The sequence below is a fragment of the Cupressus sempervirens genome, chromosome 5 (assembly GCF_028749045.1).
Source record: "Cupressus sempervirens isolate cs-2001-9-10 chromosome 5, ASM2874904v1, whole genome shotgun sequence".
NCBI lineage: Eukaryota > Viridiplantae > Streptophyta > Pinopsida > Cupressales > Cupressaceae > Cupressus > Cupressus sempervirens.
The window spans coordinates 390,993,400-391,020,042 of record NC_143122.1 but is presented as its reverse complement, the minus strand read 5'-3'; the positions used below and the strand labels follow the sequence as shown (position 1 = coordinate 391,020,042).

General features: G+C 34.8%; 1 protein-coding gene and 1 pseudogene across 3 annotated transcripts in view; one reads left to right on the top strand and one right to left on the bottom strand.

Moving 5' to 3' along the window:
- Positions 1–699: 699 nt before the first annotated feature.
- Positions 700–13,135, bottom strand: LOC149556442 (nematode resistance protein-like HSPRO2; annotated as a pseudogene).
- The window catches only part of LOC149556441 (WD-40 repeat family protein / beige-like protein), a 161,453-nt gene continuing 147,909 nt past the window's right edge, over positions 13,100–26,643 (top strand). For 2 of the 3 annotated variants that reach the window (XM_089830752.1, XM_089830749.1), the window contains exons 1-3: positions 13,100–13,239; positions 13,546–13,641; positions 14,141–16,406. In XM_089830752.1, coding sequence (XP_089686878.1) covers positions 14,141–16,406 — 2,266 coding nt within the window. In that variant the 5' untranslated portion in view covers positions 13,100–13,239; positions 13,546–13,641. Of the gene's footprint in view, positions 13,240–13,542; positions 13,642–14,140; positions 16,407–26,643 lie in introns of those variants that run through there. The other variant, XM_089830750.1, reaches the window with a different exon arrangement.

The following is a 26,643-nucleotide window of genomic DNA, read 5'->3' as shown; positions in this document are numbered from 1 at the left end:
TGTGATTGACATTGTCAAATTGTATTGATTTATTTAGACTTTTAGTATTTACTTCTAGTTTGACAGATTGAAACTATTTAGTAATTTACTATTTTGCTTCCTACCATGAGCATTCTGCATGAGAATGCAATTTTGTACGCATTATACATTTATATATATCTAAACTTTCTTTCTTTCTTTTGTATTGTCTTTAATTAACTTATTAGATGCATCTTCTCATTAAATTTTGCAAAATAAATGTATTTTTAATTAAATTTCAGCGGTTTTTTAGGTTCCCGAGTTTTTCCCGAGTTTTTTTTTTAAATCGTCGAGTTTTTCCCGATTAAACTTTTGGGGGGCTTGGCGAGTTTTTGCATTTGGCGAGTTTTCCAACTATGGTTGGAATATTACCACATCCAAAATTCTGCATAGATTTTTCTTTTATCTTCAAATAGAGTATGCAAAGGTTTTCTATTAAGAATATAATTAGACCCAAATTTCTACAAAAAATTATGTAGGAATTTTTTTAAATCTTCAAATATAATTAGACCCAAAATTCTACATCGAGTTTTCTTTGATCTTTGAATATAATCACATCCAAAATTTTGCATTGATTTTTCATTGATGTTGGAATATATCCACATCCAAATCTTTGCGTAGATTTTTCTTTTATCTTCAAATAGAGTATGCAAAGACTTTATGTCATGAAGAAGTTATCTTTCAAAGCATGTTTATAGGATTGTTGAGCCATTAGTCACTTAACAATGTCTTGGAAGCATCCACACTTGGGAAATAAGGAGGTTGAGAATATATCTTAGTGATAAGATCAGATGGACCTCCAGATGATGTTCCAATCATCTCAATCTAAGAGTTAGAATAAGTATGAGTGAGATATGTTGTAAATCATATGAGTAAGATATGGACCTCCAAATGATGTTCTCATTCATCTCAATCTGAAGCAGTTGAATATGTTGTAAATCCATTCATAAATTTAGCCTTGCCCATAACAACAATCACGAGCTATTGATAAGAGAAGAAGATACTTCTCATTGTAGCTTCAATAGCTTGAAAGGCCATCAACAAATGAACTTTTCCATGATGACGATGAGAACTTTGATATTTTCTATTTGAATGAAACAACTTCATAACTGCTTCTTAAAGCCTAGGTCCACCCTTTGGACCAATCTCAACATCCACAAGTTTTGGCACAAGGTTTCTTAGATTCTTATAGGCATCCCTAAGGCTTCTCAAGAGTAGCAAAGTTAAGGCAGTATGCACATTTGCTGACACTGATCACACCCCTCTTAACACCATTTAAAAGGCTTAGAAAGTCCTGTGGATCAACCAGTAGAAACAAACTTTGAATGTCATCAAGAAATTTCCAAATCCTTTCAATGGTCTAGCAGTCTCTGGATGCTCCTACATGATCTTCATGGTCTATCCTTCGATATATTCTTTTCAACAGATCATTGGCTGCAAACAACCAACCCTCAAAGACCTGATGGATGGTATAAATTGTGTGATCCTCCTCTACATTATGGATTAATGGAAAAGATTGCTTCTTGAAGGAACACAAATATCTTGGCTTGCAAATCCTATCATGCTCAATAGTAGGCTCCCATGCTTGATTTTCCTTCTCGAGGCCTAATATGAAAGGAACTCTCTACATATGAAATTCAATTGCCAACCGTATTATCTATACCTAAAATGACAATAATATGACTACAAAATACATTGAGATGCAAACCTTTGAACCTTTAGAAATGATAGAACCTCCTTCACAAATATGATCAAATTCCCCAAAAGATGATTGAAGGAAACTGTTAATTTGAATGTCTACTTTCATTTTGTGAGACCATTATTTCCAATTGTTATTATTAGAGAATACACAGTTGAGAAATATTGATGGGGTGTTTTATCCAAAGAAACAATTTGTCAAATGTTAAGCTGTATATCCAAAGATTCTCTACAATAAAGAGTGACGTATTAATCTCACAATCACATCAATCACATGCATTATCATAAAATTGTAATTGACTGTTCATATTCAATTATTCCGATAGAGCACCACTGAAAGTAAATAATCCATTACTTAAACCAAGAGCCCATATATTCACAATGCAAAATAATGAAACACATTTACCTAGATAAATCCAAAGCATTCTCAATTACTAAGACTTCTAAACGAAAGATGCAAAACATAAACTTATGCCAGTGCATCATACAAATAATTCAAATAGGGACACAATGCCTAAAAAACATTAAATTCATCCATTATATCATACCCATAATTAAAACATTAAATTTTGTCATTAATTCATACCTAGAATTAAAATTAGGATGCAATTCCTGCAATATTTATAAATCTTTAAATTCAGTTGTATTCTCTTTTCCAAATATGGATATATGTGAATATGATAGTTCATCTATGTGGGATGTGCAAGCAGTAATTTTTTATTATTATTAATTCAGCTATCTAGCAGTAATTTATTATTATTATTAATTCAACTATCTGTCACAATTGTGACGCCATGTTTCGACGAATAGTCGTTGCTCCCACAGCACAACTGTCACAACATTGTCAACTACGATAGATAGATCATAAATTTAGACGTCACTTCCACAACACAGTTGTCGCAATTGTGATGGAGGACTGTAAAATTAAGACATCGTAATTGTGACAATGTGGTGTCACAATTGCGATGACATCAACATGGCCTCTTGCCCCTTCCTTCTTCCAAGTTATGACAGTTCTATCCATTGCAATTTGTGAGAACTAAAGTTTGACGCCCGTCTGATGGGAGTCAACTTATGGTTCTGTCACTTGGGCAACAGGTGGGCATCGCAATTCAGGCCTAAATGTAGTAGTGACTCTCAAGTGTAGTTAGAGACTACCCGATTAAGGGATTTTACAATCTTGTTGCTAAAGTGTTAGGGATAAATCAACAAGAAATTTGACCTATAATCACTTTCTCCTAAATCTTGTGAGATCCTTTTTGCTCCTTCTATGTTATGGAATTCCTCTCTTTTTCACTATGATTTTCAATAATATCCATTTACTCCTTCATACTTCTCCACTCATACCTTACATATATTTCCTTTCTCTTGATCATTCTTATATATTCTCATCCTTTATGCTTCCCTAAAATTTTATCCTTACCCTAATTAGGTTCTCATAATACTTCTTCTTGAATCTTCCATAAATTATTTTGACTTTGGATTTCATCCTTGATCTCTTGCTATGTCATCTTATTTACATTTTCTAGTTCTTCCTCAAATTCAACATTCAAATCTTTTCACCTTTATTCATAAATCATTTTGAGTATTTCCTTGATAGGTTATCTTCCATCTATCATTCATCTAGATCTAATGAATCCTTTATTGTGAAGATAATTCTTCTAATTTGTCAAACTATTTTCTTGTTTACTAATAACTCTCCTTTTTTTATAGTGGTGTACTGATAACTGCCATATTTATCCAATAACTCTCTTCCTTGCTCTTTTTGACAGTGACTTCAATTTTCCTCTCATATTTATTTTTTCATCTCTATCTCTTCTCTATGATGCACCTTTCTTATGTGATATACCTATTTGGTTTGCCTTTACTTATGTGGTTTGCTAGAAATGTCAACAATAATGTGTAGTTTACATATGTGGTTTGCCTTTATAATGTGTAGAGGATTTTGTTAAATAAGAAAATGTTGGGTCAATTTCAACATCATGCCATACTGGAATGAAATAGTGTAATGTGGTTAACAATTTTTTTTTCCATGTTTTGTTGGGTAGACCTTGGCAATATATGTTGGTGTTATTCCTGATTGTTGAAGGAATATTGCTTCCATCATAATAAATGTTAGAAAATTTACTTTACTTCCTTTAAAGTAGGATGGAATGAAAGATAAGAACCAAATATGATGATAACTTACGCCTTAGGAGATTGGACTACTTCATATTAGAAGGTGATGGATTTGTAACAAGTGGTTGCTGAGGTAGTATAATTGTTGAGAAATCTAATATTGAAACACTTATTGTTTCAAGATTGATCATTATAGAGGTTGTGGGAGAAATAACAATAAGATAATTGATGATGAAGTGTTTTCTTCAAGAATTATGGATTTATAGAGTTGGCAATTTCATTTCCTTATAGATGGAGAAGATTTATGGGTCAAGAATGAGCATAGGGTTTACATTCCAAATCCTATCAAATATTCATAAACTCCTTTTACGAAACATCTTTTATTCACTTGGGGCACGTCTATTGCAAGAATGTCCTTGGGTCATTATAAAATTGCATCACCCATAAAATATTTCCTTTTAGTATATCTACTTATTATTCACTTGATGGTTTTCTTGTTGTTTTATCTTGTCATCAATGTAGGTATATTATTCTCTTATGCAACTCTTATGACATGGTCTAGGTGTTATGGAGTTCCTATGTATAACTTCACATCATGTTTTGATGTTTCCAAATGAAGCTATCTTAAGATTGTTTGGTCCTATATTAGCTTTTCTATTCTAATGGTCAGGGTGATGAGTTGCGACTTGTGATGGAGATTCACGACATGTGATGCAAATTAGTGCATTATTATATGTTATCATACATTTGATTGACCCTCTCATATATTTTCATGGAACAATGTATTCATTTGGGGTTGTTCTTTGGATTTGGGTCCTAACCTATTTGTTTGTGATACATTTCCCTTTGTCTTGGAAATTAATGATGAGGTGAGTCAACTTGTGACTAATAATCTTATATATATACAAGGTAGTAGTTCTTGCTCAGCAAGGGGAAGTGTAGCAAGAATTCTATATTATTAGGATATTGTAATAGATCTTGAGAATTAACTAGGATAAGTAGTATTTTTTTGTGGTTTCATAATTTGAGGGATGATCAACTACAGAAAAGGTGGTCGATGTATTTATCTTATTGCAGTTGTATATTGGCAATGACAATTAAATATTTGCATTAGCAGGTTAACTTCTCATATTCCTATTTTAATCTAGAGTTTTAATAATATTTAGATAATACAATGTTATTAAATAAATAATGATAATAAAGTTCTATTAAATGGGTTGACTCCGTAGTGCAACAACAAAGTCTTGGTCGTTGCCAGTCGTGTTGATGCAACATCCCAAGTTCGAATCCCCCCACTTGCCAAAAAGGAGACCCGTGGAGGTGTGTGTTGTCACAGTTGAAGGGAATTACAAGGTGGTCACCAGAATGGAGAGATAAAGGGGATGGTGTCAACTAATTGGTGTTCATGCCGACCAGGTTGATAAGTGGTAGTTTCAAGGATGAGGTCCCTAGATTGTAGCCTCACTGGTTCGTAGATCCAATCAAAAGCAAAATATTACCAATAAAAAAAAGTTATATTAAAATTAATACTAAAATATAAAAATAAGAAATAATAATTATTTAATATTATCAATGAAATAATATTTAGTATGATATTTTAAATAAGTAAAAAATAATAAAATTACAGTGAATAAATAAAGAAATAAAATCAAATACAAGAGACAATATTGTAGAAAGTATGTTGACTTTTTAATTAGAATTTAATAATAAATAATAATAAACACAAATAAGTAAGTAAACAAATAATATATCATAGCATAATATAAATTAACTAAATGTAATGAAAAGTCAATAGATATTTAACAAATAGACATGACTCCTTAAAATTAAGATATAAAAGGGAGGAAAGTTTATTTTAGAGGGGCAGAAAAAGAGGAGGAGGAGATAGGAGTTCAAAAAAGAAAAATGGAAGAGGAAAGATGTAATATGAAGAAAATAAGGAAGTGACTTTCTGAAAAGGTATCAATGATATTGAAAGGATGTGAACCTTCAAAGTGGTCATAATTATGAATAGTTGTGACTCTTCAAAAATGTTGTAATTATAAAGTATTGTTACTTTTCCAAAGAATTTTAGTTTTGAAGTGTTGTGACTTTTCGAAAGGATTATAACCATGGAGTGTTGTGACTTTTCAAAGGATTTGTATTATGAAAGGTTGTGACTCTTGGAAAAGAAGAAACAAAAATGTATATTTTATCCTTTCCTTATAATTAGAAAAGGAAGAATTTTAGAAAGTAAATATAGGGTTGAGATAATCTAGAAGGCTTAATTCATTGAAGGGCCAACTAATGATAGAGTCACATGGACCGGGCAAAGAGGAATATAAGAAATGTATGTTTATGGATTATATTTGTTTAATTATGTTTATGAATTTATTTATATTAATGAAACATACTTGTGGATAATTAATGCATATACATATGTATATGCAAAGATGTAATCCGAAATGGATAACACACATGCCTTAATGTTTAATGGTTTAAGATCAAGAGAGTCCCTTTTTAGGGAAGAGAGTGATCTTAATATAGTTAATAGATTAAGATCAAGAGAGTCCCTTTGGGAAGAGAGTGATCTTAATAAGGTTAAAAGCTTAAGATCAAAAGAATCCCTTTGGGAATAGAGTGATCTTAATATGGTTATAAGGCCAAAATATTCTATAGATGTTAACATATGCATATGTGTCAAGAGACCTGGATAGAGAATGTCTCTTCTAGGAAGGACCTTAAAGAAAGCACTTCATAGAAGATAGAAAACTAATTAGAGATTTAAGGATCCTCAAGAGGGTTATTGATCCTGATGTGGAGATGTCTTGAAGGTAGGGTTGAGATAGAGGGTAGAATAGCGAATTATATTTTATTATTGTATAAATTCTAACATTGGTTTTGCAGGTATTATTGTCCTCACTAGTGGGGACATTACACAACTTGATGATGATATTGTTTAGTGGTAAAGTGGAAGCATTTTAATAAGATGTAGGCATCCACTTTATGAGATGTTGGGTCATTCAAATATGTGTTTGAGGGAAATTGGGGGATTTCCAAGTATGATTCCACTTGTGATCTGAATTAGATTAGCTAGGACCCAAAGGGATAAGGGTGCTAATACTAAATCTAGGTTGTAAAGAGGAATGATATATAAAAAAATACACCCTTTTAGGCCCTTGATAGGATAATGTGAATGTGAAATTGAACTAATTTCTTAGGAAATGTAGATCTATATTTTATGTGAATACATTCAACCCAATTAATATGCAAATCTAGGGTAAAGATATGAAAAGAAAAGAAATATAAAAGACTCAACTTGAAATGCAAAGAGGAAGATGTATTTCTACTCAAGAACTTTTGGATTTGAATCTTTTATGAACTTCCATCCATGAATCTAGGAATGAAATGACAAAAGGAACAAAACCCAAAAATCTTCCCAGAATCTGAGACTAAAGGACTAGATTGACATGGAAAGATGTCCTATAACTAGGTTGACATAGTCTGCAACTATGAAACTGATGACTCTAGAAAGCTTGCAAATTGTAGGTTCTAGATTTACAATCTTTTTTTCTCCCAACTTGTAAGTCAACATAGAAAGTAAAGGTTTGGGGGTTGGGGTTTGACAAGGGCTTGCCTTGGTCAAGCCCTAGGTTGAAGAATTAATCGTAATTGAGAAATGTAAATTTAAGTGTCTGTAACGAATAAGATAAATGTTAGGATTCACCTTGCCCATGTGTATGTAAATGTGTTGCATTGTAGATCTTGAATTCAGTATGAAGGGTGTAGGATATCTCCACAATTGCAATGGATCTACCATACATCATGGAGCCATGGATGTAAATGTCCATTAATGAAGAAGATAATGAATGCCTCAATGTATTTCTCCTCCCTTGATGACAAACAACATGCTAGATCTCAAAGAGGAAATGCTAATAAAATATACTTGAATGCTTGAAGAAACTTGCTTGCTTGAACACTTGAATGCAAAAGGCATAAATCTTCACTTGGGAGTAGAAGCTTGACTTACTTGAGAAATTATTGAGACAAGATGGATGTGATATAAAAATGAAGCCCCAAGCCTCCCTTTATAATAGTTTTTAGGCGGGAAAACAACTCATGCCGATAGGTAGTAGAATTAATAATTGGAAAACTTAAGGACTTTCGGGCCCTAAATCTCGTAATCACTAAGAAGCAGGTCGACTTGGGTTCACCTAGTCCAAACCATGTCAACCGAGGAGGACTCAGTTGACCTGGTCCCAAAGGATAGGTCAGATAGGCCACATAAAATGTCAGGAGAAGGTAGGAAGATAACATATTAATATGGTCAAAAGGGTAGGGAGATAATACCTAGAAGACCATGTCAGAAAGAGAGAGATGTCAAATAAGAGTGAAATGGAAGAGGAGAAGAGAAAAAGAGACAATGAGCATATGTCCATCCATGGTCCAAGTGAGGAATTATGGAAAAGGGGGCTAAAAGGTCTTAAAATGCGAGTGTGTCCATTTTAAGACAATATAGATAGAATAATATTCTTCTATTTTATGCATCTTTCTTGTGAGGTGGGCATTTTTATTGTTGTTTAGTCTAGTTGCAAGGCTAGACATCTTCTTTGGGGATTCTCTCTCCTTGACTGCATTAGATTTCATAAGCCAGTTACTCCATGTGGTCTAATTCCTCTCATACAATTGGTCATGTATTCTTATCTATAGGAAACATATACACACAGTCTTTAGAAAACATAAACAAAACCTTAAAACTAACCACTCTCTCATGTTGTTCTAATTGGTTCTATTTTGCTTCCAACTCCTTTCGCCATTGATCATTATTCCACTATAAAAAATAATCGCCCCAAAATATTCTTCATGCTCTATTATGTCTAATATATTTTCCCTTTCCTCACCATTCCTTAACTCACATATTTGCTCATGCCACTACTTGCAACAATAGGTGATTCAACAACATTCCAAAAAGGGGATAATTGGAGAACAAGAACCTATAGTCCTCTTCCATCAAACACAGGAAATAAAATTCACACTACTTTAGGTAATATGTCAAATAATGAAGGAAGAGGGAATTTTGACTCCAACCATTCACAAATCCAAAATGAAAACAAGAACCTAAACCAAAATAAAAAGAAAGAGGGGTTGATGCCCCTACATCAAGATTTTTATGGAATGAAAAAACTATGAGCTCTAGCTCATGAGCATTGAGGGACTGACCATAGATTAATATCTTAGGTGTTATTAACCACAAGACATCCTCAAAGTATGAATTGTCCATTTCACCAAATACATAAAATACTATTTTCTCCAATATTTTATCAATAATTATATCTCCAAAATGCATTCAATTTTTCTAAAAAAATATTTCAGGTCATTGTTGTTACTTAGTGGATTAAAACTTTACCTATGTTGCACCTTGATCTTTAGCACCCTTGTAGTGATATTAGTTAGCTACATTAAATTCCCCTATCCTAGATAAAAGGCCACACTTTTAGGCATCAATTACAATCTTCTCAAGAACATTGCAAGGACCTACTTTTTTCATCTCTAGTTTGGTGTATCACCTATAGAAAACCTTTCTTCCTAAGATGTTAAAACAAGATCACCCAATTGAGAATCAATTTATCTCCACCTCTTATTAAAAACTAATTGTATTTCTAGTTACTTCCTTTGATATATGTCTTAACCTACTTGTGAAGGTCATGGATGAATTTATAAAATTCTTCTCAATATGCACTTCTCTTCTCCAAAGCATTAAGATCTTTGAGATCAAATACACCCTGGGATGCATGCCATAGACAATGTAGAATGGGTTGAATCATGTACTCTTGTTTGAAGAATCACTATAGGCGAACTCATCTTATGCCAAGACTATATCCCAACTTGTTAGAGCAATTCTAACAAGCCACCCTAACATATTTCCCAAACTTATATTGACTAACTTAGTTTGGTCATTTGTTTGGAGGTGATAAGATAAATTTAAAATAACATGCATACCTCATGCCTTCCAAAGGTTTCTCCAAAAGTGATACACAAACTTAATATCAAATACAATAATCCTATGAATACCATGAAATGTCATTACTTCTTTGATTTTTTAAAATAATTTTTGTTGCATTACTAATCCTCTTCCAAGGAATTAAATGAATTATTTTAGTGAATGTATCCACAACTAAAAATGTATAATTGTTACCTCTTCAAGTCATCATAAAATGTGTAACATAATCCATACTCAAAGAATCATGTGATCTACATGGAACTAGTAATGGTTGGTACAAACTAGTGTTTTAACTTATAATCTCTTTGCATGTTGATACACTCTGCATCTCTCCAATTAACTCTTTACATTAGCCTATATATTTGACCAATAATAATGTTCACTTAACTATAGGTAAGTCTTATCCTATCTAAAATATCAAAAGATTCTCTCTCTTTGACCCTTTGGTTATGTACAATCAATTGGCTTCAAAATCAAACCTTCATGTAGCACAAAATCCATCTTATGTTCTCCATCTATAACAATGGTATAGTTGAAAATTTCATATGCATTTTTAAAATATGGACCATTCACATATATCTCCTTCAAATTACAAAACCTAAGACTAATAACCTATATCTCATTTATCATTTTTAATTTTAATTTTTTTATAATACTCAATGCATCAACAAACTTATTTTCTTGCCTTTTCTTATGCTTAACTACAATATTAAAATATGAAGACATTCAATCCATTTTGTTTTCCTTTTGATTTAGTTTAATTGGTAACTATTTATGAACAAAAAACATGGTTATCTATGTAGATAACAAAGTCCTTGAGAAGACAATAATGTCTCCAATTCTTCAAAGTTTGAGGATATGTAGATAATTCAAGGTCACATGTTTAAAATGTATTCTTAGCATCATTTAGTTTTCTAATTAAGTAAGCCCTTTTCTCAGTCAAGAATAACCCCTACCTCTAAGTCACTGACATTACATTCAACCTATAATACTTTGTTAAAATCAAGTAACATAAGTATGGGTTGTTTGGTTACCTTTTCTTTGAGAAAAAATAAAGCTCTTTTAGCCTCTTGAGTCCATACAAGTTACTTTTATTACCTTTACTTATGTCAAGCATGGGATAAACTACATGACTATCATTCTTAATAATCTTTTATGGAAATCAGCAAGTCCATGTAAAGTTATTACCTTAGATGCACTCTTTGGTGTAGGGAAATGAATAATGGCATGAATATTCTCCTTATCCATTTTACTCCATCCGTGGATACCACAAAGTCTGAATAAACCAATTCAGGCTTCTTAAACATACACTTACTCAAATTTATCAATGATTTCTCCTCATGTAACCTTGTTAGAACTATCCTAAACTATGGTGGATGCTCTTCTTTCTAGGTACTAAAAAAACCAAAAAATCTTCATGATAGCAAACAACAATTTTCTTTGGAAATAATTTAAAAATTCATTTTATGAGCATCATAAAAAGTACTAGTTACAATTAAAAGCCCAAAGGGAATAATTAACCATTCATAAACTCATTCATTAGTTTTAAATGATGTCTTTCACTCATTTCCATGTCTCATCCTAATCTAATGTCATCCACTTTTTAGATTAACCTTTGGAAAATAAGTGGAACCAATCAAACAATCTATCAAGCCATCCATTTTGGGATTATGAAACCTATATATGATGGTGATCTTATTAATATCCCTTCAACCACACACATTCTCCTTTCACACTCTTTCTTGGGTACTATACATATAGGAGAAGCAAAAAGGAGCATACTCTATCTTTTCAAACATTTTAAAAGTATTTCTTCAACTTTCTACCTATTATCCTCACTCTTCTTAGTTGTCAATATGTATGCAATCTTATTTGGAAGGTTGGACCATGGAATTAATTGCATACGGCGACTAACACCCCTAGATTAAAAACCATTATACATGCATACACTCTCCAACAAACCAAAAATATTTCAATTCAATTGTCAATCTCCAATTTTTCTAGCTATTTTTGATCTACTTGCTATCCCTTTCTCAACCAATCATTATTCCTCTTGAAAAAATTACCACCACAAAATCTCCTTCATACTCCATCATGTCTAATTTATTTTTCCTTTTTTTATTGTTCCCTAACTTCTATAATAGACAATTGCAAACATTAATAGACATTAGTCTTTATTTTGATTTCATAAGATAATCACCCTATCCATCTTACTTATTCTTCTACATGTGATCAAGCTCATTGATTTGCATTTAGGCATTTGTTAAAGAATGATATTGCTTATAGCTTTTGTGATTATCAAAATATAAATAGACATGCTACATGCATGTTTGCCATACATTATATTCAAAATCTTAGACATTACTTATAATCATCCCAAAAGTTTGTGTGTGATTTGAAAGTGGACTTTTGTCATTGGTCTAGCACTTTTACTCATTGTTTTACACCACCTTTGCATAGATATCTCAAGTATATTATCTTAATAAATGATTTTAATAAAAAGAATTAATATCCAACCTTGATTTGTATGTATTACTTTCAAAGGCACATGGTTAAATTATTCTAAAGCTCTTGTAGATTAAAAAGAGACTCTATATCATTGTTTCACAATTTTTGTTTTACACTACTTTATGAAAGTATTTGTAATATACTATCTTATTATACAAATTTAATAAATATAATATTCTCATTTATTCTAATTTATAGTTATCAATATTTAAAAGCAAAACTTAATCTTTAAGTAAACATTTTTGTTTTTCAATTTATCAATTTCAAAATAAGCATCTACTACAAAATTACAAATTTGGTCCTCATAAATTTAATAAAGTTTTGAATCCTTTTTATTATTGATTAGATACTCTATATTGTTGTAGATATTTTTAGAATGATTCTGTTCAAATCCATTTTTCAATTTTTAACATATTAAACATAAATAGAAAAAAAAACTTAATAAAGGGGAGAAAAAGAGGAAGTGAATGTTATTTATTTGTTTTCTGGTTTTTACAAATTCTGAGATCTGAAAAGCCCAACAAAAAAGATTAATAGAAAGCTGTTTCTTTAACAAACACAAATGCTTGCTCCGAATTCTTAATAAATCCCAATTTTTTTTTGTCAACGCGGGGCTCAAACTGCCTGCGGTTTCTCGCCAACACGGCATTTTTAATTACCTACAAATAAGCACCAGAAAAGAGTCATTTTATTTCCAGGCTTCATTTTTACACATCCATTTCCTGTACAAACATTTCGAATAATATTTATAATAACGGTGACTCGATCTGCAGGCGATGCAGAAAATTTAACACCGCATTTTGATCTGAGCATGTAGGCCGACGCAAATAGATTTTTTATAATCGGCAAACACGAATGAAAAAATCCACGACGAGTGATTCAGTCTACAGAATTCCGAACTGAAATATATATTTTCTGTAAGTAGTCAATGAAGTATATCTTGTACGTGCATCGTAGCAGCGTTTGTTCATTGATATAGTAACATTTTTGTGAGTGTATATTGCAACATTATTTTGTCCGTTCATACTGCAATATGTATACAATTATTGCGTGTGTGTGTTTTGCTCAAATTTATAATATGCTTATATTGCAACACTTGTCTTCGTGTATATTTAACAATTTCTGGGTTAATGTGGGGGAAGGACATTTTTTTCAAAAATTCGTATGTATTTAAGATGAGGAAAGCGACCATGTCTTAAGGGTTTATTGTTGCTTATTAGCAGGATCTCATGATTTTGAGCTGGTAAATCGGTCGCGGGCATCGGATTTTTTCAATTTTCTTATTGCTCAGTTGCTTGCATTGTTCGGATCCAGGCGAGGTTAGTTTGGAATTTGGTCTGTTTGGACCTATTCTGTATGATTGTAATTGTGATCTAAAGTGTGGATATAATATCATTTATTTTTTCGAAAATTAAAATTCTATCAACGAGCATTGATGTGAAACAAATTTTCCATGCAATAGGTTTTGTATGATACGTCGTTAGATATGTTTCCTACTTGATTTTTTCAAATTTAGCTCTAATTTAGGTTGATGCTTTATAACAAAAATAAGTATATTTAGATCCATTAGCACCCTGATTTCGTAGCTCTGGATATTGTTTTCTTTGGACCAATGCAAAAATCAGAGATACGTGCAAGTTTGGCTTTTATTATAGCTGATACTGATATTATATTTGGGGAAAAAACCAAACAAACAAAATAAAGAGGTTCTATCACTAAGGAAAGTTCGTTCCAGTATTATGAATAGTGTAGATGAATAGATATAAATTTTACCTTTTAATTGAAGGTTGATGTTAACGGGATTTTGAAATTTCCTAGATGGATCCTTCCAACAAGAATGATCTGGTGTCAATTGATTTGAGTGAAAGGTTCGGCCATGATGAACATCCAGCTGCTGCAAACTCTGAGAGTTTTGGGGATGACGGAGATGATAATGCTAGTGCTTTAAACCGGCACTCACATTCTACAGAAATCGACAGTAGTGATTGGCCTGGGAAGTTGAGAGGAGAGGCAATGAAGCTAGGTGAAAATGGGAAGGAACCATCCTTGGGAAATTCAAAGGTAGCAGAGAACAGAACAGGTAAGTTTTTAGGTAACATTGGCTCAGATAGTCCCTCAAAGAGTTCAGGTTGGATTCCTAATAGAAGTTTGAATTGGGAGAGGGATGAGCGGAGGGAGTCTCAGAGGATCAATGGCGGTCAAGATTATATTGAGAATGAGATTCAGGAAATTATTGAAGAAAGCCAATTTGAGCAGGTTTCATTGGAGGATCCACAAGAAAGGAATGTGACATTGACATCGATAGGTGAAGCTGAGATAGCAAGTAAGTCTCCTGCATCACAAAACTTGGATTTTAAAGATATGTCTCAATCAAACAGTGGATCAGCAAAAGAGGTTACTCCAGACGAGGAAAATAACATGCATGGCAATGTGTTAAGAAGTCCTGCAAGATTATCAAATTACAGCTCCCAATCTTTTTCATCATCTTCCCATATTGATATTTCAATGTTGTCTCTTGATAGTGGAAGTGCATTTGCCTCTCCAATCAGCTCACCTTCAGTGCAGAAAAGTAAACTGGTTCTACCCGATGCTCCTCCCGAGCTTTTGCATCTCATTGATTGTGCGATACATGATTTGGATTCCAGTATTATGGAAAGGTTGAGGAAGATTGTTTGTGGAGAAGATATCACTTTACAAGGTAGAGAGAATGAGGATATTTCCCAATTAGTGGTGGATGTGCTACTTGCTAAAATAGGTGGAGCTAGAGATCTCAATCAAGATGGAGAAAACTTTACTCCTAATGTAATGCTTAGTGCAGAAGCTACAGTTGTGGCAGCAAGTATAATTCCTTGGGTCTCTCATGTAGATAATACAGATCTTTACATGTCACCAAGGACAAGATTGGTAAAAGGGATGGTAAATATTTTGAAATCCTGTACAAGGAACCGCACTATGAGCTCTAGAGCAGGGCTTCTGAGAGCTCTTCTTTCAGCTGCAGATATAATGTTTACAAAGAAACATGATGGAATGAGTAAATGTCAGAACTGGAATGCCAGCCCATTTTACGATTGTCTTGAGCTATTAGGAGCACATTCCCTTAGTGTTTTTGATTTACGGTGTTGGCTTCAGCTTATAACCGATGCAATCCCTACTGGCAGGGCACTAAATCTTACCCTTGCATTGGAAAAGGCCACATCTGGGAAGGAGACAGAGGGTCCAGCTTATAGTTTTGAATTTGATGGTGAGAGTTCTGGTTTACTTGGTTCAGGAGAGAGCCGATGGCCATTTTCAAATGGTTATGCTTTTGCAACCTGGCTTTATATTGAATCTTTTGCAGACACACTGAACACTGCAGCGACAGCTGCTGCTATAGCTGCAGCTGCTGCAGCAAAAACAGGAAAATCTTCTGCCATGTCAGCTGCAGCAGCTGCTAGTGCCCTTGCTGGGGAAGGAACAGCACATATGCCCAGGCTATTCAGTTTTCTTTCTGCAGACAATCAGGGTGTGGAAGCATATTTTCATGGGCAGTTTTTGGTTGTTGAAAGCGGTAGTGGTAAAGGCAGGAAGGCCTCTCTTCATTTTACACATGCATTTAAACCACAATGTTGGTATTTCATAGGCTTAGAGCACGTACACAAGCAGACAATGCTAGGAAAATCAGAAAGCGAGTTGAAGCTATATGTGAATGGTCGCTTGTATGAGAGTCGCCCATTTGAATTTCCTCGTATCTCCAAGCCACTTGCTTTTTGTTGCATAGGGACAAACCCTCCTCCTACTATAGCTGGTTTACAGAGACGTAGGCGCCAGTGTCCTTTGTTTGCAGAGATGGGGCCAATATACATCTTTAAGGAACCTATTGGTCAGGATCAAATGGCTCGTTTGGCTAAACGAGGTGGAGATACAGTTCCTTCTTTTGGAAATGGTGCAGGGCCTCTATGGTCTGCTACAAATCATCATGCAATGGCTTTAGCAGAGGAAAGCTTAGCCCTAAATGCTGAGATTGAACCCAAGATACATCTACTTTATCACCCAAAGCTGCTTATTGGTCGCTCTTGCCCAGATGCTTCCCCAGCTGGTACAGCAGGTATTGCATATGTTGATTTTTGCAAATAAAGTTAATGAGTTATATTTCCATAATGCACAAATTCTAGAAGTTGCCAAGTCTATTTTTTGTCAGAAATCTGGTCAACTCAATGGCTTGGATTCTTTTATGGTTATGCTTGTATGCAGGAGTTCTCCATTTTTGTTTGTCTTTTTACATATTTTAATGATTTAGTTTTTACACCTTCTATATAAATGAATCCCAATACACTGTTCATTCATGACGGGTGCTTCTAGGGAAGCTGTTAGTTTCATTTGCTTTTCTGGCTACGGAAATATACTTTTTATAATTGTGGGACAATCTTAGGCAAGATTTGCAATATCTAGAGAAATCTATAACAAAGCACAAACATCCAGAGAAAGTTGAGCACTAATATTGCTTGCTTTCAACACACAAGATATTATAATTCCCAATAATTTAGGGACACTCTTTAAGAATACTCTATAAATATCCTGCTTATTTTTTCCGAAAATTCTAGAGTTGATTACAAATCTGGGAGTTGAACATGAGTTTAGTTTTATATGTTTTGATTGGTTCACAGTAGGATACAAGAGATCTTTATCTGCCTTTTGAAAAAATATGTAAACATATTCTATTATTCAATCATTCCTCCGAGTCATAGCTTAATTTGGGCACATTAAATCACAAACATGTTGTGGGTCTTAACAAATAATGTGCTATTCACACTGCTTCTTGTGAGTTAAATTTTTTTAACAGTGAAAGATCTTAAGACATTGATAAAAAGATTCAGGCTTGGTTTCCTTTCAGCCGTTAGGTTAACCAGACACCTTAATGATAGAGAAATGAGATAATGTATGGTATAATATTTAAATTGCTGGACAGGGACATTTGTTATGCTATTTATTAACTCCATAAGCTATTTCATACCAAATCATGTAGTGATTTTATCTGGCAGATATCTATGCTTTTGAATAATGCTAATGGCTATTGTGATCTCAGGTGACAGATCCCATCTGTTCAATCTGGAAAATATATAACCTTGCTATTATTTTTGTGCTTAGAGGTGTTACATAGAAGAAAGCAGGTAGAAATGATTGACCAGGTGCCATCTGGACATGATTTCGTTCATATAGAAAAGGTAGCAAGAAACAAACTATCACACATTAAGTCTCTTGTCTTCATTCACCTTTTGGTGACATTTTTCTTTCTTTTGACTATAGCTTTTTCTAATAAAATGCTAATTGCTTGTGTTATTCAAAGAATGAATGTACATATATAGGCAATTACATTGACGATGTTTCCTAAAGAAACAATTGATAACTAAAGACTAATTTAGAAACTATCCAAACAGACTAATATCATGTTATTGATCATTGATTAAATATATATGTAAACGTTATTTTAATATCCCCCCTAATGGTCAATCTGTGAACTACACCAAGTTGCCCCAAAAATCATACAAACTTGTTTGGGCCTAAAGACTTCTTGAGAATGTCTGCAGTCTGATCATTTGTTGGAACATTAATGGAACTATACTAATCTGTCTTTTACAAGCTTACAGTCGTGATGATAATGAAGCTCAACATGCTTGGTCTGCTCATGGAAGATAGGATTTTTGGCAAGCTTAAACACCCCTAGATTGTCAAAAGAGAGGTGAAGGACTCGCTTGAAAAATGCGCATACTAGAGAACATTTTGAAGCCAAACTGCCTCACAAGCTGCTTTAACAACTTCCTGATATTCTCCTTCTGTCGAGGAAGGATCTACCAATTGCTGTTTCTTGCTAGTCCATGCGACTTCACTTGTTCCCAGACTTAAGGCATACCCAGATGTAGACTGCCCATCATCAATAGAAGCTGCTCAATCTGACTTTGTGAAAACAATAAGTCTAGTATCTTTGCTTTCTCCATATAGAATGCCAAAATCAGAAGTGCCTTTCATGTATGGCAACATATGTTTTGTTGCAACCCGGTGTTCAGCTATAGGGGCTGTCATGAAACGGGAGATGTAACTCATGACAAAATTGAGGTCAGGTCCAGTATCTGCTGCGGGGTCAACACACTATCAGCTAGGGACCCACCTTGGGGTTGATAGTGTACATTGACTCACCCACCAGAGGTGAATTTGATTTGGTAGACAATTTCAACCCTTTTCCATAGGTGTGGATGTGTAGGTTTGCAATCTTGTAACCAAAATTTGTCTAGCGAATTTCTGGCATACATTGACTGAGATATAAAAATACTGCCATTTGTTTGCAAACCTCGATTCTAAACAGTAATCGAGAAGTCCCAAATCTGTCACATCAAAGGATTGGCACAAACTCTATTTTATCTAGTCAATCAAAAGTGCTGAACTACTAGTAATAATTGGCTCATCAGTAAGTATATCAACACCAATAGCTTTAATATTCTGATTGGAATCAAGATCCTCTTAAAGCCTTGATCACTGAGGTACTTATCAATCTTTATGTACCAATCTTGAGGAGCCTGTTTCAGGCCATACAGTGCTCTCACCATTCTGCAGACCTAGTGTTAATGACCAACAACCTTGAAACTAGGAGGCTGTGTCATATCAACCTCGTTTTGCAAGTCATTATTGATAAATGCACTCTTGACATCCATTTGATGGGCTTTGCATCCAAATTTGGCTGACATGGTGAGGACAAGCCGAATGATACTCATTTTAGTTGTGGGAGGAAATATCTTCTCATAATTAATGCCCTCTTGCTGTTTGAACACTCTAGCAACTAGCTGAGCCTTGAATCTATGAGGGGTTCCATTAGCCTTGTACTTACAATACACCCATTCACAGCTCATGGGCTTCTCAGATATAAGATTAGAAAGGGCCCAAGTGTTAGTTCTTCATAAGACTATGATGTTTTATTTTTATAGCCTGTTCTCACTCAGTTATACCGTTAGCTTTTGAATAGGATTGAGGCTCATGAACATTGTGAATGTTGGCCATAAGATCAAAACAGTATTTTGCAGTTTACTCTTGTTTCTAGATGATCTACCCGCAATGAGCTCATCATCATGAAGATCACCTTTGATCTTGGACCACCATTTTAGTTGGAGAGTAGAAGTAGCAACATTTGGTTTAGGAGGAACAATTAGACTTGTATTGGTCGACGTATAGATCAATAGGTTTGTGGGAAAAGTTGGGTGGTGCAATATCATGCCTGCGAGAATCCACAACTTTAGAGTCAAAGTCATTTGAATACCTACGATTAGGTGGACGCAATGGAAGATTAACACCCAAATCCTTAGCTTGCAAAGGTGAATCCTTAGGGCTCAAAACTGGAGAGAAGTTGGAAAGGCCCTCGTTCTTCATCAAAGCCAACATGTCAATTGAATATGAAACGACTACTCTCTACATCTAAGTTACCGATGCTGGTTTGATGCTGATGCGGGTGCAGGGTGCTGATGCACAGATTTTTTTTTTGGGCAATTTTGGATGCGTTTGGGTGCGTCCATATATATATAAACTATAATATATGTATGCAAAGAAATATACAAAAGTAAATCATTCATTATCATAATCAAATTGAAATAACAGTAACGTCTAATTAGTAAATTACTCAAGTTCAAGACTCCAATGCAATTCGAATTACAAAATCAAAACATAATTTATGGTTCAGTGTTGATCAATCAAGAGTCAAGGCTCAAGATTCACAAATCAAATTCAGTCAATCAGAATCATAAGGATTCTCAAAAAAATCCACATTCTCATCATCTTCTTTTGCTGCAACACTTGCAAGTTCGTTTGAACCAAACATGGTTCCAATTGTTCTAGATGCATGTGCCATGATGTTATCAACATCATCATTTGTGATCACAGTAAGATCCTGAAGTGTTGCATCCAAGTTTGCACATTCACGGGCTACATCCCAAAGCTTGGTTGACCCGTCCTTGTATCCGTCCTCCTTACGTGACAAAAGACACAAATTGGTATGTATATAAACCAAGTCCTCAACTTTCTTTGAGCCCAACTGGTTGTGCTTCACTGAATGGATATAGGAGTATGTACCCCTATTCCGTTCAACAGCAGAAGAACTTGCAACCTGAATAGTGTTCATAAAATTAAACATACAAATGAAAAGCAAATTAGAGAATGTTAAAACACTAAAGTGTAGCATACAATTGCTAAATAAATAAATAAAAAACTTGTGAGAGTATCTTGATTGCAAGAGGTTGTAGATGCTTGAATGGTTGATCATACATGTACCACCATGTGATGGCTCCCATGTCATATTGTTCCTTTATTGCATATGGAGTAAGTTTTGATCTTGAAGCAAATAAGCCAAATTCTAGCCTCACCTTTTTGTGCATTTCATCATCTTGGAAGAGTCTTGCAAATGCAGTGTAGCATCCAGTAGCAACTTCTTCATTCGCATATGGTGCAATTCTATCCAACAGAGCAAGTATTTTCTGGCTATAGTACCTTGGAGATAAGGCATATGCAAGGAGGTGCAATCGGGTAGTCATCTTCTCCCAATGATGATGAATGATATCTTCCACCTTTTTGCACAAGGCTTCACATTCTGTGGGGTTAGTCTCATGTGCTTGTGTGGAGAGCTTTACCTTTTCTACCATGGTGTCCAAGCCATCATACACATCCCCCAAGCAAGGTGCATCTGTATTGGCAAAGCGTAGCATAGTCATGAGGTGAAATCCCATACAAATTGCTCACGAGCCCACCAATGCTTATCCAAAATCATACCCCTGACCTTCAAGGCTCTCTCCGAATTTGAAGCATTCCACACAACCTGTTGGTTACAAATAACCATTTGGCCCAATGTTGATCACACCTTGAGGAGTCATTTCAGAACAACAGTATGAGATGCAACTCTAGTCTCAACAACCTATAAACAAGTTGACATTATGACATCAAATATAAAACGAAGTTATAAACAAGAAATGATTTGATAATTGAACATGAATATAAAACTTATTCAAAATAAATAAATAAATGAAACTAAGTTATGCAATTTTAAATCTACCTTCAACAACTCCAACTTGGAGAATGATCTGAATATAGATTGTGGCATGTGGTGGTTTGTCTCAAACATTTGTATCTCCTCTCCCTCTTGGTATATTTGCTTCACCCAATCTATTTGGGTGCCAATTTGTTGCATGACCAAGTTGAGAGGGTGTATGGTGCATGGTGTCCAAAAAATATGGTCGTATCAAGACTCAACCAAAGCACTTGCACCTTTACAATTTGTGGCATTATCTATGACCACTTGGACCACATTCTCACTACCCACCATCTCTATTGCCTCAATGAGAACTCTAGAAATGAATTGTGAATCCTTAATTTGTCCTTCACAATCAATAGCCCTAAAAAACATTTTCCTTTTGGGGGATATTGCAATCACATTTGTCAATGGTCGGTTTCTTGTGTCTTTCAATCCATCAGACACAATAGTTATGTTGGAAGTTTTCTAAGATGTCCTAATTGGTTGAAGAGCCTTGTCTATAGAAATCTTTTCTTTTTGCAAAAGAGTAGTATGAACCTTTTCAAACTCGGGGCTAATGTAATCAGCTGGCACTCTAAGGATGGCTGCAACCATTTCCTTCCAATATGGTGATCTTACCAAATTGAAAGGAAGACCATTGGCATAAAGGCAATGTGCAATTGCTTCATCAACAATCTCTCTTGCCTTGATTTTGAATGCTTGATCTAACAGACATTTTTTGTGGGTAATGACTTGTACTTCATCATCTTCCTCTCCCACTTTCAAGAATGGATGTTTGGAGGATGCAACATGATCGGTGGGCACATTCACATTGCTCTTTGTAGATGAAGGTTTGTACAAACTTCTTTTTGATTTGCTCACTAAATGATGCTCTTTGTAGATGAAGGTTTGTACAAAATATGAGCTATTCCTTTACCAGTAGGGCCCATAAAATGAGCTTTGACCCGAGAATATGAGCTGGTGAATGGTTTACTATGACATACATTGCATTTCCAAATGTATGACCCACCTCCTGAAACCTGTGATGATCTTGTTTTGTGCCTCCATAATGGAGATGCCACATCAATATTAAAGTTATCACTTCGTTCAACTTTCCCTACTGCTGAACTTTGACTACCAGTAGTGGCCATTCTTGCACAATAGAAACTATGAATCTAATATGAAAATAGAAAAAAAATACTTTTCTTACTATAAGATAGACAATCGTGTAGATTACTTTGATTACTAAAAGAAAATAGACACTTGTTTTTGATTTGCTCACTAAAAGATAGACAATTGTGTAGATTACTATCCCCCAGACCTCTTTGGAACATTTCTATGTTTCAATGAGCCATCTGGAGACAACCACATTATTTTGTTGAGGGGTTTAAGATGTGGTAAGTAGACGCTTGATATTGTGACAAGCACAAATGTTAGAGAAATCAAAAGAACAAAATTCTCTCCCCTCCATCATTTGTCCTTTTTGTTATTATTTGTTGATCTAACTCTTTTTCTACCAATGCCTTAATCTTCTGAAACATACTAAACACCTCCATTTCAAAAAAAAATAATACAACCACATCTTAGAACTCTAATCATCAGCAAATAATAGAAAATACTTGGACCTAGTTATTGAAGGAGTGCTCATTGGTCCACATACATTAGCATGAATCAATTGTAACAACTTGGAAGCTTGCCAAGAATTGACATCTGAAAATAGAGTCTGAATACTGCTTTCTAGCCTGACAAGCTCCACAAAATCCATGATTTTGGCAATCCAACAACTAGATTCTTCAGAACTAGCTGAGAGAGGTACTGTATGTTTAAATGCCCATATTGATGCTGGAGATTGCTGATGGAAGAACTATTGTGACCAGAACTTACAAAACTGTGGATAGTTTGCAACTGACTATTTTATGGATCAGTTGCAAAACAGTGGTTCTTGACAACATGTGAGACAGTCTCTCCTACTTCTCAAGGAAGGCTCCTCCCTCTTATTGCTACTGGAATCAGCAAAGCACTTAACTACTGATTTACTCTAAGCTAAATCAAGGCGGGACATTTGTCCTAATCTCTTATTTCAGAATAGATGTTACTACTACAATACAATCTTAATGCAATAGTGTATTTCTCTTTCAAAGTATCTTTTGGAGCAATATTTCCGAAAAGTAGACGATTAGATGTAAGAATAATCTTCAGTGAACCTTTATTTTATATAACCAAGAAACTCATGAAAGCTCAAAGTCTTTGATGACTCCTTATGAGATTTTGAGAACAAGAATGAAACACATGTGCAGCTCAAAATCTCCAGCACATTTTCCACCTTGTATGCACAAATTGAAAAAGTAAAAGCAGCACAAAGTCAGCAAGTTACTTCCTTGTCTATGTGTCCTATAATAGTTTCAAATTTGATAAGTAGCTCAAAAATTCGCAAGATCAAACTTGAAACCAAGTTCTAACTCTGAACACGGTAAGCAAGTCAAAGTCTGCAAGATTGTGTTCAAATCCTTGAACAACAGTACAAAACTCACAATTAACTCAAGAAAATGTCATAACATCACAATTTGGATTGGCACAAAGCATCAAAACAACTTGTCTCTTTTTATTAAAAGAAATTTAATCTACATCCAAGCACAAGGTCTTAGAGTGCATAAACAAATGGGCAAAGTTCTCTTGTATTGCCAAAAGAAGTTGAGAGAGAAAGGTGGGAGAAACCCAATAGACTTTGACCTATTTAAAAACCTAGTTTAACTTATTCAACCTTGCAAGGCCTAATACATTTGCGAGGTGATTACATGTTACAACTTTGTAGGTGATACTATCACATGCAATTACATCATGTTTTCATAGTACATGTAATTTACAAAATGCATGATGAAAAAACACGACTCCTATTACATAATCTTTTGTTGATCTTCATGCTACTATAGGATGCCTAATGATTGATGTGTTCTAGTTTAGTAAAAGCATCTCAAATTGGAATATGAATTTGTATACTTGATTGTTCTATAGTGATAGCATCAACAAATCACCTGCTTAATTGGGCTTGTAAGCTTTTTATGCTGCCATCCTTTTGTTACACATTCACCTCCTTGCACAATCATATATAGATAAGTGGGAAGTTTTTTCTCTTGTAAGTGGGGTTTTTTAAGCCCCATTACAAGTCAAACGTGAAAAGTGCTTGCTACCATCACACATGCTTCTTGAAGTCTATTTGCAGCTATATAGGCAACGAAGATTGACCGAACCCTCTCAAGAATGAAGACAAAACTTGGTCCTCTTCAGATTCCTTATCAATGGCCAGGAATGAGTGATGCAGGAGCATCTTGGGTTTACTCGATGGCTACTTTGGAGTTCATGGGAGGAGGCTTGGTAGTTGCTTTGGAGGGTGCTTGGAGTGATACTCGGTTGAAGAAGAGGTGCTCGGTAGAGGTTACTTGGTCATCTCTTGGCAGTTCTTGGTTGAGAACTTGGTGGATGAATGGACTCGATGATCTTAGAGGTGCTCGGTTGTCAAAGGAGCTCAGCATAGCTTGGGGCACTCGATTGTCAAAGGCTCTTGGTGATGTTTGTGGGAACTTGGCACACATTGGGAGCTCGATGAAGCTTGATTTTAGTGTTGCCTGAGTTGCTCGATCTTTGGAAGAGTTCGGTTGTTGGAGGAACTCAGTCTATGAAGGTGTTGCTCGGCATATATTGTGGGAGCTCGGTTATGCTGATACTTGGCACGGTTTCTTTGATGCTCGGTTTGGTCTTGGCTTTGCCTGAGTTGTCTGTGGTCAGCCGTGTTGGCATTTAATTTGGTTATATGTATTTAATTTCTGTTGTGAGCTGACTTGTGGCTTAAATATGCATTTAATGCAAGGGTTTATTTAATTTGTAGCATACTAGGCCAACCTGTGGCCTAGTTGGACATAAGTAGGGGGTCTTGTAGAGTCTTATGTCATAATCATCCAGCTTGGAGAAGAGGATGAAGTAGAGGAGCGAACTTTGAGAAGAGTTAGTAGCCGAGGCTTGGAAAACAAGGAGATTACTTGGTGGGCTTGTGAGCACAAGTTTAGATCTTCTTGGAGGTTTCTACCAGAGTGTGGTTTTGGACTAGCTAAGGGTTTTAGGGTTGGATCTTGAGGGATCTTGCAGAACTGTTTTTTTGTAATTGCTATTGTATTTGGCCAAAACTCGAAAGGCCTTACAGCCAGGCACATTGCATGTAAACAGTTATTTTATGAACAAAGAGTTGTAATTGGTATCATATCTTGCATTGTTGTATTGTTTCCGTTGTGTGGTAATTTGCTGGGGGCTAGGACATCTCCTTTGGGGATTCTCCTGCCTTGTACTGCATCAATGAGAGGAAGAATGCATGAAGATAGGAAGCCAAAGATTCATTCAAACTTGCAATACGTTGATTTTCCAAGTCATTGCAAGAAAAAATGCAACATGATCCAAAAGCAACACCCCAGTGCGAGAAACACGGTTTTAGTGATAATAGACAAGCTGCAAACTCTTATTTCTTGCCTTGGATGGGCTTATTTAACGGAGCTGCAAGTTATCGATTTTGTATTTGTCTCTTCAAAGTCCGTTTTTGTGCTATACGGGCTTTTATAACATGTTGGCAAGCATAAAATTTGTTTTTGCTTCTCAAAAAACTCATTTTTGTGCCCTATACAGGCTTTTAGATTGGATGCTTGTAAATGAGCAGCAACAAGCTTTTTGGATGTCAACCCAAGTATTGGGAATGATTATCATTAAAAGCATGCTTTTCAATGCCTCATAACAGGCTTTTAAAGTCCCGACACAAGCATATAAAGCTAGGAGAACAGTTCAAAATGCTGCATTAAGGCAGCAGTGGACTTTTCTGTTGGATTCACAAAGAATTTTTCCATATGCACAGGCTTTTGCATGTGAAATACCTATAAAAATTGTTTCTTCTATCCTTTATAACCAACCACAGAGTTTTGGAAAGATTTAGTAAGCTTAACATAGCTCATTTATGCCCTTTACTACCAGCAACAAGCTTTTAGAGAGCTTAAAAATGTTTAAAAAGTCATTACATAAGCAGCGGCATGTTTTTTGAGAGCCTTTGCAAGTTGAAAAACAAGTTTTAGAATAACCTATAAGCTGACCACAGGGTTTTGGAGGGTTTTTACAAGAGGAAAACATTTTAAAACACAACGGCAACTTCATCTAACAATAAAAACAAGCTTTTTAGATTCTACTACAAGTATAAAACATTTTTAAAACAGCCATAACGAGCTTTTAGAACATGTTTGCAAGTCACAATTTAAAAAAAAAGAGCAATGAC